This window comes from Benincasa hispida, chromosome 12 (assembly GCF_009727055.1).
Source record: "Benincasa hispida cultivar B227 chromosome 12, ASM972705v1, whole genome shotgun sequence".
NCBI classification, from domain to species: Eukaryota; Viridiplantae; Streptophyta; class Magnoliopsida; order Cucurbitales; family Cucurbitaceae; genus Benincasa; species Benincasa hispida.
In genome coordinates, this window is record NC_052360.1 from 52843887 (window position 1) to 52857054 (window position 13168).

At 32.2% G+C, this 13168-nt stretch overlaps 1 protein-coding gene across 1 annotated transcript; it reads left to right on the top strand.

Moving 5' to 3' along the window:
- The first annotated feature begins 1112 nt into the window (after positions 1-1112).
- Positions 1113-2356, top strand: LOC120068014 (RING-H2 finger protein ATL16-like). Its single transcript, XM_039019675.1, has one exon. It carries the CDS (start codon positions 1292-1294, stop codon positions 2210-2212), a length of 921 nt encoding a protein of 306 aa, XP_038875603.1. The 5' UTR covers positions 1113-1291; the 3' UTR covers positions 2213-2356.
- The last annotated feature ends 10812 nt before the right edge of the window (positions 2357-13168 follow it).

Genomic DNA, 13168 nt, shown 5'->3' on the forward strand with positions numbered 1-13168 from the left:
TAGTAAACATTATAACAAAGAATAAAAAAATGATAATATAAAATATTAAATACTGTAGAAAATAGTAAATACAGTTAGAGTTTTGAAATAATGTTGACTGTAGCTAATTGAGTAATACAAAAGAGTATTTACTGTAGCAAGGAGTGATTATTATAGTTTTAGTTCTTGTCCTAAACACGCCCTTAGTAGTAGAATATTTTTATTAAATCATATATTCGAATTTCTTTTATCTCCTCATACATATATATATATATGTATATATGAAAATGGACAAAATCTTACCAAAAAAAAAAAAAATAATAATAATTAATGTCCACATCAATGACAATTTAAAAAAAGTGGAACTATTATATTACTTTAAAGCATTAATTTTATTTCTGGTTGCAAATATTAAAAAAAGAAATTTTTTTAATTTTTTAATTTTTTTCATACCAATAGAGATGGAGAATACGAACCCCAAACCTTTTGATTGCTAAGATATACGAAAAAAATCACTAATTACAAATTTATAATATATCAATATAATTTGAGTAACAATCTAAGACATAAAAGTTTTATTTTTAACAGCAAAATATCAAGAAATTCCCTCCTAACATTAGTGTAAATGCACAAACCCATTAAATACACACATACAAAGTTAAACTAAACTTAAATAATGATAATAACTTTGAGATTTGTGTCTATTTCGATCTTAAACTTTCAAATTAAATTAATTTATTATATAAAAAATTAAATTTTATCTTTTAAAATTCTAAAATTTTAATTTTGGGTCTATTATATTCATTATATTGTTTGAAAAGAAAAATAAAATTTGAGAACCACTTATATAAGTTTAATGTGAAAAAAGTACAAATTATTACACAAATGGTTGCTCTTTTATTAATATATCACCATTATAAAATATCATATCTCAATTGAAAAAATAAAAAAAACGATCACATTTTAGTTAGGAAACCAAAAACGATCACATTTTAGTTAGGAAACCAAAAACATAGTGTAATCATATATCGATAAATCATAATTGAATCATAACTTAAAGAGAGAAAAAAAAAAAAAGTGTAAATTAATGTTCATCGTGCAACCCACATATTAATCCAAGTTTCGATTACGTAATCAAAGTACACAACTTTCAAGACAAGCACAATTTTTTCTAACCTCCCGAAAATAAAATAATAAAAATAAAAAGGTCTTCCAAATTTCTGTGCTCGTCTTCTCCAAGTTTCCCCTTTTTTCAAACCGAGTCCCTTCCACTCTGCAACTCCAAAATTTTCCTCTCAAAATTCTCCCATTAATGGCCCAAACCCTCATCTCTCCCTCTACCAGTCCCCTTCATTCTTCCAACCCTGTTTCCAGTTTTCCGATCATTGCCGTCGCTGTCATCGGAATCTGCGCCACTGCGTTTTTACTCGTCACCTATTACGTCTTCGTCATAAAATGCTGTCTCAACTGGCAACGAATAGAAATCCTTCGCCGGTTTTCTCTCTCCCGTCGCCGTGAAGAGACTTTAATACTCCGGCAGCCAGCAGAGCCACGTGGGTTAGACCCATCAACGATCCAATCAATCCCACTTATTAGTTACAAAAAACCCATTAACGAAACTACCAGCGGCGGCGAATGCGCCGTTTGTCTGACGGAGTTTCAAACGGAGGAGCAATTGAGGAAAATTCCGATTTGTAGTCATCTCTTTCATATTGATTGCATCGACATTTGGCTTCAGAATAATTCCAATTGCCCACTTTGCAGAACCTCAATCTCCGCTCAAAATTGGCTGATTCCAACCGATCAAGCCCCTTCCCCTCAAGATTTGGGCCTCAATACCGGCAGCCACATTTCCGTCGCCGATGAGAATTTCGTTGTGATTGAACTGGGTCGGAATCTAGATCGCCGCCGACATCCGGCGTTGGGGTCCAGCGAAGCGGCGGAATCGGGGAGAAAGTTTAAGAAGGTTACGAGTATGGGGGATGAGTGTATTGACATGAGGGAGAAGGATGAGGAGTTCATAGTGCAGCCGATTAGAAGGTCGTTTTCGATGGATTCATCCGGCGACCGGCAGCTGTATATGGCGGTGCAAGCGGCGGTGCGGGAGAAGGGTGACGGTGAGAATGGAGTTGAAGTTGAGGGTTGTAGTAGCAGAGTACGAAGATCTTTCTTTTCTTTTGGGAGTGGCAGAGGATCTAGAAATGCAGTTTTGCCCATTCAGTTTCAACCTTAAAAGACTCTGTTTCTTTCTTTTTTTTTTTTTTCCTTTCTCATCATTGTAATTTGTAATTTGGTAATATAGGTTATAGTATATTGTTGATAATTGTTTGATTTTGGTGGAAAATTTTACCTTTTGATTCTGATTTGTTGGGGTTTTGAGCGTGAAAATTTTTCGTTTTGGTGTTTTTTTTTATCACAAGAACCGTATTCAAAGAAGGGTATTAACATCAACCTAACGAATGAATTTGGAGTGTTTGGGCCATGAAGTTGGGTTGGCTAGAAAAACTACCCCAATATTTGACTCGTCAAATTGATAACTTCAAAGAAATTTGTTGAAAATACAAAATATGTAACTAAGTGAATGCAATAGAAATAAGTGTTAGGATTGATTTTAGACCAAAAGTTATAATTAGACATGAAATAAAGAGAAGCAACAAGTCAAGAAAATAGTAAGATTTTTAGGCCATAAATATAAATCGTACCTTTAGGCTCAAATTAAGGTGCTCAACCTCGACCAAAATCGAACATCTTCCTCTAAACTCATTTTGGTCATAGGGTGATATTTTGAACCCTAGCCAAAAGCGAACTCAAACACGTCTCTATTGGAACAACCTAGGTCAATCACCTCTATAAATACATCAATATAACTTCATATGAGGTAATTGAAATCATACTCTCAAACTCTCTAATTTCCATATTCTTCACACTTTGACTTAAGTATCGAGTGTGTGTGGCGACCACCACATTGTGTGCAAGTTTTCTCTTTTGCATGTCATATTTTTATTCCCTTTAAACAAATTCACTACTTGTGTCATGTGAAGGTTAAGTTTTTGGGGGGGGGTTTTTTTTTTTTTTTTTTTTTTTTTTTTTTTTTTAAAAATTATATATTATATATATAATATATATATATTATATATATATATATATATATTGAATAATTTCTTGAATTTTTCAATTGTAAATTTTGTAGAATAGTATAGTTGAGTTAGGTGTATGTCGAAACCATTTTAGACAATTGCTCAAGTAAGAGATACACTATCGATCAAATTTGGACAAAAATTTGAACTATAATTACAACTTTTTTTTTTTTTTTGTATTTAGTTGTATATCAAGACTTATTTGTATTATATGATATAAACTTTTGATAATTTTTTTTCAATTTTTTAAATCTCAACAAATTTAAAAAAAAAAAAGTTATCAAACCAAATTTGTTTTTGTTTCTTTTTTTTCTTTCTTTCAAGAAACATGAAAACAAAATAGTGACCAAATATATTACTATTCCTAGTTCTTAGAATAGAGAATATAAACAGGAAATAAGAATGTAAACAAATGGTCCGTACTAAATAAAATTATAACTCCATCTTTGTGCCCAAAGGGAAAAAAACAAAAAAAAAAAAAACGAAAAGTTCCATCTTTGGTGTACTTAACAAAATTATTAAGAAAACCATTAAATGTTAAACCAAAAAAAAAAAAAAAAAAAAAATCAACCATTTTGTTTTGATCTCTCCTAATTAGAATAATAAAAAATATATCAGCTAGTCTCAATTATGCTATGCCACCTAAGATGTGGTTTGTTCTCTTGCTGAATAATTAACATGTAATACCTCTTATGAGTTTGGTGATACAATCTTCATTCTCGTAGTATTTGTTGACTAAAAAAGAAAAAAAAAGTACGAAAAACACCTCTCTCTCCTTCACTCATATATGCAACAAAACTTTACCAAATTTAGAGTTTATTGCAAAGAGAATGTGGAATTAGATTTCTCTTTATCTTTCTCACGAAAAAATCACGATCTTCCAAAAAGAAATCCATTATCTGAAAATCACACGGAACAATTCTCCACTAATCTCAATTACAAGAGCATCCTCTTAAAGTTTTTAATTATTCACATTTTTCCCTATCTCCAACTAGAGAATACAAAAAGCATTTAATTAGAGTTAGCACACTAAGCTTAAAGTGTTTTTAATTGGGACATTTTATAGGCTTGGAGTTCATCCTCATTCTTCAATTTAACCGATGTGGAACAAATTATATTTCTAATATTTTGCCAAAATCCAATATCTCTCACGACTTTCGTTCTATTTTTACCTTTAATAAATTTGCAGCCGTTTATATGAATATTGAAGAGTTGAAAATGAAGGTAATTAAAAAGAAAATAAAAGCAAGAAGCATACACAACAGATTGTTAAAGTGGTTCGGCAAATATGAGAAGGAGCAAGTTTTATTGAATCAAACGAGATTTTTTAACAGCAGCATTATAAATGAGTTTTTCTTTTCATGCATCTCTAGTTTCATCTAATGAAGTCTATTTATAGGCTAAGTCATGCATCCAATTATGTAATTACTCCAAATTTTTTTTATTTCATAAAAGAATAACATGAAAGGTCAAGAACTAAAATGAGATTTAAATAAATAAAAAAAAAGTAATCTAGACATTGATGTGAAACCATTAATTACTTCAACATTAAAGTCTCTTGGGTAACTATTTCATTTTTTGGTTTTTGTTTTTTGAAAATTAAATTTACTTTTTTCCCATTTTTTACAACAATTTGTATCTTTATTAAATATAATGGTTGAATTCTTAGTTAAATTCCAAAAACTAAAACTAATTTTAAAAGCTACTTTTTTAGTTTTTAAATTTTGGCTTGGTTTTTTAAACTATTGGTAAAAAGTAGATAACAAAGAAAGAAATTTGGGGTAAAAATTATTGTGGGTGTCCCGTCTACTTATTACACAAGCAAGACTTTATAACTTGTGTTCTGTGAGTCCAATTTGGGGCTAATTTTTAGGTTGGCCCATCTTGAAAGCCTTAGGATTTTTTTAATGTGATATGGGGATGACCTAAGGAAAAAGAGAGTGAAAAAAGAAGCAAAAAACCGAAGAGAAAGACAGCAGCTCAATTTTTCAATGACATCTTTCACAAAGTTGTCGATTATTGAAGTTTGAACCTTTGGATCGTGCTAAAATATGGTTAGCCTGTTTAGGACACATAGAATCTCGTTTTGAAAGGTTGGATCGTAGTTTGAAGCTCTGGTTTGTCTGTAATTACTACCGAACAAAATCTACAGAACTGAGTGATTTTCATTCTTTTTATCTCTTAAGTGTTCATCTTTCATGTATGAATGTATTGGTGGATAGTGAATCTTTGTATGACTGATTTGGGTTCTTTTTCCTCAATTTTATCATAATAAGAGGAGTTGATAAGGGTGGACTTCTTATAAGTCTCATGGTTTTTACCCTTTACATCGAAGGGGTTTTCAACATATAATTCGTGTGTGCTCTTTGCTTTTAGTCTTCCATAATTTTTTTGTTTATTATTGTCCATTGTTAGTTGATTGCTTGGTAATTATTTGTGCTGGGTTGAAATCCCAAACGCAGCGTAAAAATTTTTAGATCATTTTCAGATTTTAATAGCCAATTAAAAGAGAAAATAAAATCTAGAAACCTTTAGTTTCGTTGACGATCCTTGAGAGATTCACCAACTTTTTGGATCTATGATCTTGATTTCTCTGCAAAACAAGTGAACACTACCAAAAAGATTTTACTAGTGTTGTCTATGCACTAGTGAGATAGAATAGGTGAGATTATCTGAATTTTCTTCAAAGAAAAATCTCAAAACACCAAAAACCAGAAAGATCACAAAAATAATTATGTGATTAGGGACAACTGAGAGAGGAGGAAATTAGGGAGAAGATCTCTCTTCTACACCCATATAACTCACCATTTTTGGGAGTTATAACTAAATTATTTAAAATCATTATTTATTTAATTAATAAATTAAATTAAATTAAATTAATTTAATTAAATAACACTAAATTTATTTGATTTGAAAAATAAATTAAATTTAATATCTCATATTTAATCAAATGTGCATTAGAATCATATTCTAGTACATCCCTCTTTCATAACCTATAGTTTTAATTCAGTTAATTTAATTTAATCAAATTAAATTAAATTAAATAATTAGTTAATCCTTCAATTAATTAATCATTAAATTAAATATCACATATTTAATTTAACCTTATAATTAAATCACATTCAATTAATAGTTTTAATATGCATTTAATGCACATTAATTTTAACCTATAGTTTTAATATGATTTCTATTCATATTAAATTTAATATTTGAACTCCTTCAAATATTTAATTCTCCACTAAATTAATTTTTAAATCAAATTTAAAATAAATTTATATTATAAAGTTTAATTAAAATATAAACTTTATATTATAATGTATCATCATACATCATATTCTTTCCCTTAGTAAATTTAAACATTTCAAATTACTTTGATTACCTCAATACCCTTTATGAGCTACCTGTGAGACCTAATTGACTTTTAGATCAGAAGCTCCAACGACATGAGATTAATTGGTTAAATTTGTTAACCAAGTTAATCAATATTCGTTAACTATGGGTACATTCCACTATAGACCCATAGTTGCACACTTCTCACTGCAGATATATTTTTGTATCCATGGATATCGACCAATAATAGCAAGTTAGTCCTTCACGAGTGTTTGTAACACTATCTAGGTCATTTTATCGTTTTATCCCTAGGTTACCTCTACATCCTTAAGGATCAGTGCTCCTTTAATGAACATCTTATTTGTGATCCAACCATCAAACAAAAACCCTCTCAGGCTAGTGAGAACGTAAGACCCTCTATTCAAGTCCAAGAGACATCACTTAAGGGAACACTCATCTATTTTCCCTAAAGTCAGGGAGAAGTGAATTCCATCTTGTGAAATAATGTTCCCAGCTTCCCATTCAATCTTGCCCTCAAAATGGCAGGTTTATTGAGTCGGCGATTTGGCCACTCTCATCCATACAAATCAAAGGACAATCTCTCATGAACAGGAGTGCATAACTCACTTAGGATTAAGATTAAGTTGCCTATGTCTTCCTAGTGAAATAGAAATCTGACTAGTCAATGGAGTTACATCTAGTGGTTAATTTTTCGTGGTTTGGTCTTATGCAAATTTATTGCATAGGATACCTCACTCGCATGTCCCATACATTGCATTTGAATCAAATACAAAGTGGGTTGTATCTATAGTGTCACTAGGATAAAGTGTTGGGGTTGATGCCCTAAAGTCTCGTGTCCTGTAGTTTGTAAACAATTTGTATGAATGCTTGTGTTGTATAATATATGATATTTACTTCTCATCTTGTTTTTGCCCAGTTGCATGTTTTATTTTCTTTACCATAAACCAATAAACATAAAATCTCTGGTTATCTGTATGTAACTTAAGCATGTATGATCACATACAAGTGGATCATGTCTTGAGTGATAACCAAAATGGTCTGTAGTATATGGATATAGGAGGGAAACCTTATCCTGGTAACGCTACGGATGTGGCCCACTTTGTGGAATGGTCACGAAGTAGTTGGTGACTTGTCAATAGATGGTCTGATTTCCTGATCATTCCTATACAAAGAGTTTGTATAAGACTATGACCCACGAAGTGGTTAACATCTTTCGTATATAACACCGTTCATGAACAGAGGACTTCACTAGGTAATGACCCTCGGTAACATGACCTCAATCCTGGTGAGTTGGGAACTCCTGCCATTGAAGGCGGTCCTTTGATTTGTATGGGTGCAAAGTGGCTAGGTCGCCGATATCAAACCTACCATTTTGGGATTCATCTGATTTGAGAGTTTGGGAACTCAGCTACACAGGAATGAAATTCTCTTCCTTCCTGAGGTAGGGGTAAGTAGAGAATAGCTCCCTAAAGGGCTGATTCCAAGGCTTTGGAACGATGTGGTGCCCAACAAACTTTCTTTGGCCGAGGAGGTGTTCACACATAGTTGGACTATGTTGAATGATTCTTAGAAAAATCAGTAGGTACTTAAGGAGTAAGATGTAACTACAATGGGCAAAATGGGTAAAGTGCCCAGTTGTACTTACAGCAATCTAGTGAAAGGGTCATTGTACTCATGATTGATTATATCGCAGTTGGACACAGAAAATATATTGAGTGTAATAAGAGTTCACCTGTTAGGATCTTTATTGAAGAGTGCTTGAAAGGTTAACGTGATGGTGAATTCTGTTGGCTATAAGAGTTTAGTCAGCTATTCACGTACTATTGAGCTTCAAGCAAGGTCCCATTAGGTCCCATTAGGCACGCTTTGATAATGGTCAGAGAAATTAGTGTTTGGGTCAGTTTGAAATGTTCAAATTGACAATAGGGGAGTTCGATTATATATGATATAATTGTGATTTGGTTAATTATATATGATATAATGAACTAAAATGTATGAGATACATTATTTTGGAGGAAATTATAGATATAAATATATATTATATCAAAGTGGAGGAGAAATTACTATAGTAGATACTGGTGATATTAAACTATTAGGTAAGAGAGGTATATATGATTATATTCATTAATTATCTGGAAATGTTTGGTTTAATTATATGATAATTTGCCGAAAACCTTTCCTCGCTTCGTTTGGCGATATCGAGGAAGAGATCGAAGTGGTTATTGTAACCGAAGAACTAAAAATTTGAAAAAAATAATTTGTTTCATTTTGTAAAAAGGTTCAAAATTCGCAATCGGTGATAAACTGTAACGATCGCCTAACTTGAGAGCCTATATCAGATAGTAGCTCATTGGTCCTAAGAGTACATGAGCATAGTCGAGCATTCTTATCACAAGGCATATGTTCTAACAGATCAGCAGAACCGATTATGTTTAGAAAACGAGGCCATGTTAAGCGATCCGTTTAGGGAAAGGCTAAGTGATGATACGTGTTAACGCCTGTCCTACGATACTTAGCTTTCCTAAACGATCGCATAACATGCCTCGGTTTTCTAACAATCGTCTACCTTTTATCAAAACGATCGCTTAGTAAAATCTACACGATCGTGTAACTTCTTCTAAAAACGATAAGTATCCTTGCTATGCGATAGCTCTTTTCTCTCCATTTGCTTATCGTCTACATGATCTGTCTTTTCTTCTACCTCTACCAAATTCACCTAAGACCACAATTTGGATTTTCACTCCGAGAATACCAAGGGCTCCAACTGGTGGTGTCGTCCCCACTGTTCACTTGTTCGTGCTTGTTCGAGTTGCTGCCGTTCGTGTAGACGATCGTACTGCTGTAGCCGACTGGTTTGCTAGCGATAGGGTTCGCGTTGAGATTCTTCCATTGCTTCTGAGTTCGACGTTTGAAGAGAGTCTTCAAGTGGTATGAGAACTTTTTCCCTTGTATTTTATTGTTCGAAGCATGTTGTTAATTAGTGTTAATTAGCATAACTATCTGTTGGAATATATATGTTATATTTCAGTCACAATGAAATCGAAAAGATCCGAATGCGGTCATGGATGTTCTTCGTTAAGAGTTCCTTCATAAAGTACCTTGCCTTTACCTTATCCATATTATAGACCCTTTAGTCTGTATCTTGAATACTGATCTTTATATGTCTCCACATACAGTTCAGGACTCGTACAACAATCTAAGATGTTAGTCTATTGGATTAGGGTTATTTATGTAAGATAAATACAAGATGAGCAATAACTATTTATTGTAATAAACATTAATAATATTTTATTAATGATGGATCAAATGTTACATTTACTATCTACGAGTTTTAGGGCAACAATTTGGTGATTTATTTGTGATGCTTTGAAGAACAAATATTTGGTTGATTGTTTTGGAGGAGATCCTAATTGATTTTTGTTATATTGTTTGGGTCCTATCAGCTGGTATCAGAGTAGGTTTTAATTTAATCATTGTTATAGAGTCTACTAGTAATAGTGGAGATAGTTTAATGATAAAATTTGAAGGGATCGAATCCTTACAGAAGGGTGTGAACGCCTTTCATTTAGATAATTGATTTTTAAAGAAACAAAAAATAGAAAACAAATTATGCATTTGTTGATTCCTTTAGTTCTCTTCTTCCACCGTTGTTAATAGTCTTGAACTTTTCCAACGTAGAAGGGCACCACCAATGAGGTTACCTTGCTATTCTCTAGGATTCAAAGAACTTGGAAGTGTGGTCTCCAAGAACTTTGAGGAAAATGGTAGAGAATTCTAGAGAGAAGTTAGAGAGAAGGTAGAGACTAGGTTTTTGTGTGATATAAAAAACTTACCTAAAATGGCTATATGGATGTATTTATATAGAGAAGGGTTAACCCCTTCTCCAAGAATTTTCTTTTATGCACTTAATGCTAATTAATTAAATAACCCTTATTTAATTATTTAATTAATTGACACATTAATTAAATAACCATATATTAAATCTTATTTAATATATATTTAATTAATCATCATAAATATCATATATTTATGCTAACCTTCAATCTCCATTATTTCTTAGTCAATTAAGTGACCATTAATTAATTAATTAACTATATTAAATCATATTTAATATAGAGTTAATTAACATATAAATATCACATAGTTATATGTATACATCTCATTATGAATCTAATTCATATGTCTATAATATTTGAATCTTATTCAAATATATCTCTCTTACATAATTTGGAGTAAAGATCATATCTATGATAACCATTATATATTAATCTCATTTGATTTGAACAATTCAAATCATTCCTTGTTTCTATCCTTTTGTGAGCTAGCAAGGGGACCTTATGGATCTACAAATTAGAAGCTCCAATGATATGAGATAATTGATTAAACTCCTTTAATCCAATTAATCAATATTCATTAACTATCGATCATTCCACTAAAGATCGATAGCTGCACTCTTCGCACTGTAGATATATTTCTGTGTGCATAGAGATGACTAATCAACAGAGTGATGACCTTTCACAAATGCTCATAACTACAGTTGGGTCAAAATACCGTTTTACCCCTATAGTTACATCTAACTCTTTAAGTGCCACTGATTCCTCTAGTGAACAAATAGTTTATAGTCCCACGGTAAACTAACACCTCTCGGGCTAGTGAGAGGTTGAGACCTCATTATTCAAGGCTTGAAACCAACTATTAAAGGAGCAAATTATCTATTTTCCCAAGAAATGGAAAAGAGTGAATTTCATTTTGTGTAGCTGTGTTCCCAACTCCCTAATCAGAAAAATCTCCAAAATGGTAGGCTGATTGAGTCAACTATCATGGCCATTCTCACTCATACAGATCAAAGGTCTTCCATCATAAACAGGAGTTCACAACTCACTCAGGATTAAGGTCAAGTCTCATATGGTCATCCTAGTGAAATGTATGTCTCTTCTAGTAACGGTATTATATAGAGAGTTTATTCATTTCGTGATCTGGTCTTATACAAACTCTTTGTATAGAATACCTCCACTCACATGTCTTCACATGAACGATTAGGATCAAATCATTTGTAGCATTCTACAACAATTATAACATCTACAAAGGGGGCCATATTCGTAGTGTCACCAGGATAAGGTACCCAATCTTATCCATATACTATAGACCATTTAGGTTATCACTTAAACATGATCCACCTATATCTCTCCACATACATGTTTAAGTTTCATCAGATAACATTGGATCTTAGTTTATTGGATTGAATTAATGCAGTCTAAACGTCAATAAAATACGGTATTTTATTAGAAATGTAATTTGTCTTTACAAGCCACAAGATACATGAGATTTAGGACATAAACTCCAACAAAAATTAACATCAACCAAACATTCCATCTGGAAACCGATGATGGAGGATTTGTTATATTGCAAAGATTTGTTTGATCCAATTGATACAACCACAAAAGCAGATGACACAATTTGTAAACCTGCAAAACCAGAGAAAATGGAAGAAAAAGATTGGGAAAAGTTAAAAAGAAAAACTTTGGTGACTATTAGGTACTGGGTTGATATTAGCATTTTCAACCATGTATCTAAGGAGTCCAACTCATATGAGTTGTGAAAGAAATTGAAAGATCTTTATGAAAGGAAAACTGCATATAACACAACTTCTTTAATTAACCAACTTGTTAATTTGAAATTGAAGGGCGGGAAGTTTGTTTCTAAGAATTTTAGTGACTTTCAGGATATTATTAATACTAACTATTATGAAGATTGATTTTGATAATGAATTGTAGGCTTTGTTCTTGTTGAGTTCTTTGTCGGACAGTTAGGAAACCTTGATTGTGACTATTAGTAACTCTGCTCCATAAGGTGTTTTGTCTTTGGATGTTATCAAACAAAGCATGTTCAAAGAAGAGATAAGAAGAAAGAAGGCGAGAGTTGATAATTCACATGCTTTTGTTGCTGAGAATCATGGAAGAAACAAGAGAAAGGGACCAAAAGACCATGGTAAGTCAAAAGGGAGGTCCAAATCTAGAGTTAAAGAGACTAGGACATGTCATTATTGTAACAAGCTCGACCATATAATTTTTTTTTTTGCTATCGTTGGAAGAAAGTACAAAGTAAGAAGCAAAACTCACAAAAAAGGAAAACGATAAAAATACTGCAGCAATTATTTCTTAGAGTGATAATGTTATCACCTCAATTTGTGCAACTAGTGAATGTCATCATGTAGAGAGTTCAAATACAGATTCGATGGTAGATTCAGGTACTTCATACCATTATGTTCCCAAAAGAGAGTATTTCAAACTATCAATCTTATAATTTTGGTAGTGTGAAGATGGGAAACGAGACCTCAACTAACATGGTTGGGTTAGGTGATATTTGTGTGAAGACAAGTGTTGGGTGCATGCTTAAATTAAAAAATGTGTGTCATATTCCTGATTTACGGTTTAACTTGTTGTCTACAAATGTCCTTGATCAAGAAGGATTTCGACATACCTTTTATGATGGTGAGTGAAAATTGTCTAAGAGTTCAATAATAGTTGCTCGAGGTGAGTTGTGTTGCTCTTTGTATAAAACAAACTTGAGCATATGTTCTTCTGAATTGAATGTAGTCGAAGAAAAGAATTCTCCAAATTTGTGGCATCAAATGCTACAACATATGAGTGATACGGGGATTAAACTATTGGCAGGTAAATCTCTTATACCTGCTGATAAAA

Coding starts and splice junctions, on each gene's coding strand:
- LOC120068014 (XM_039019675.1), top strand. CDS start 1,292: ATGGCCCAAACCCTCATCTCTCCCTCTACCAGTCCCCTTCATTCTTCC.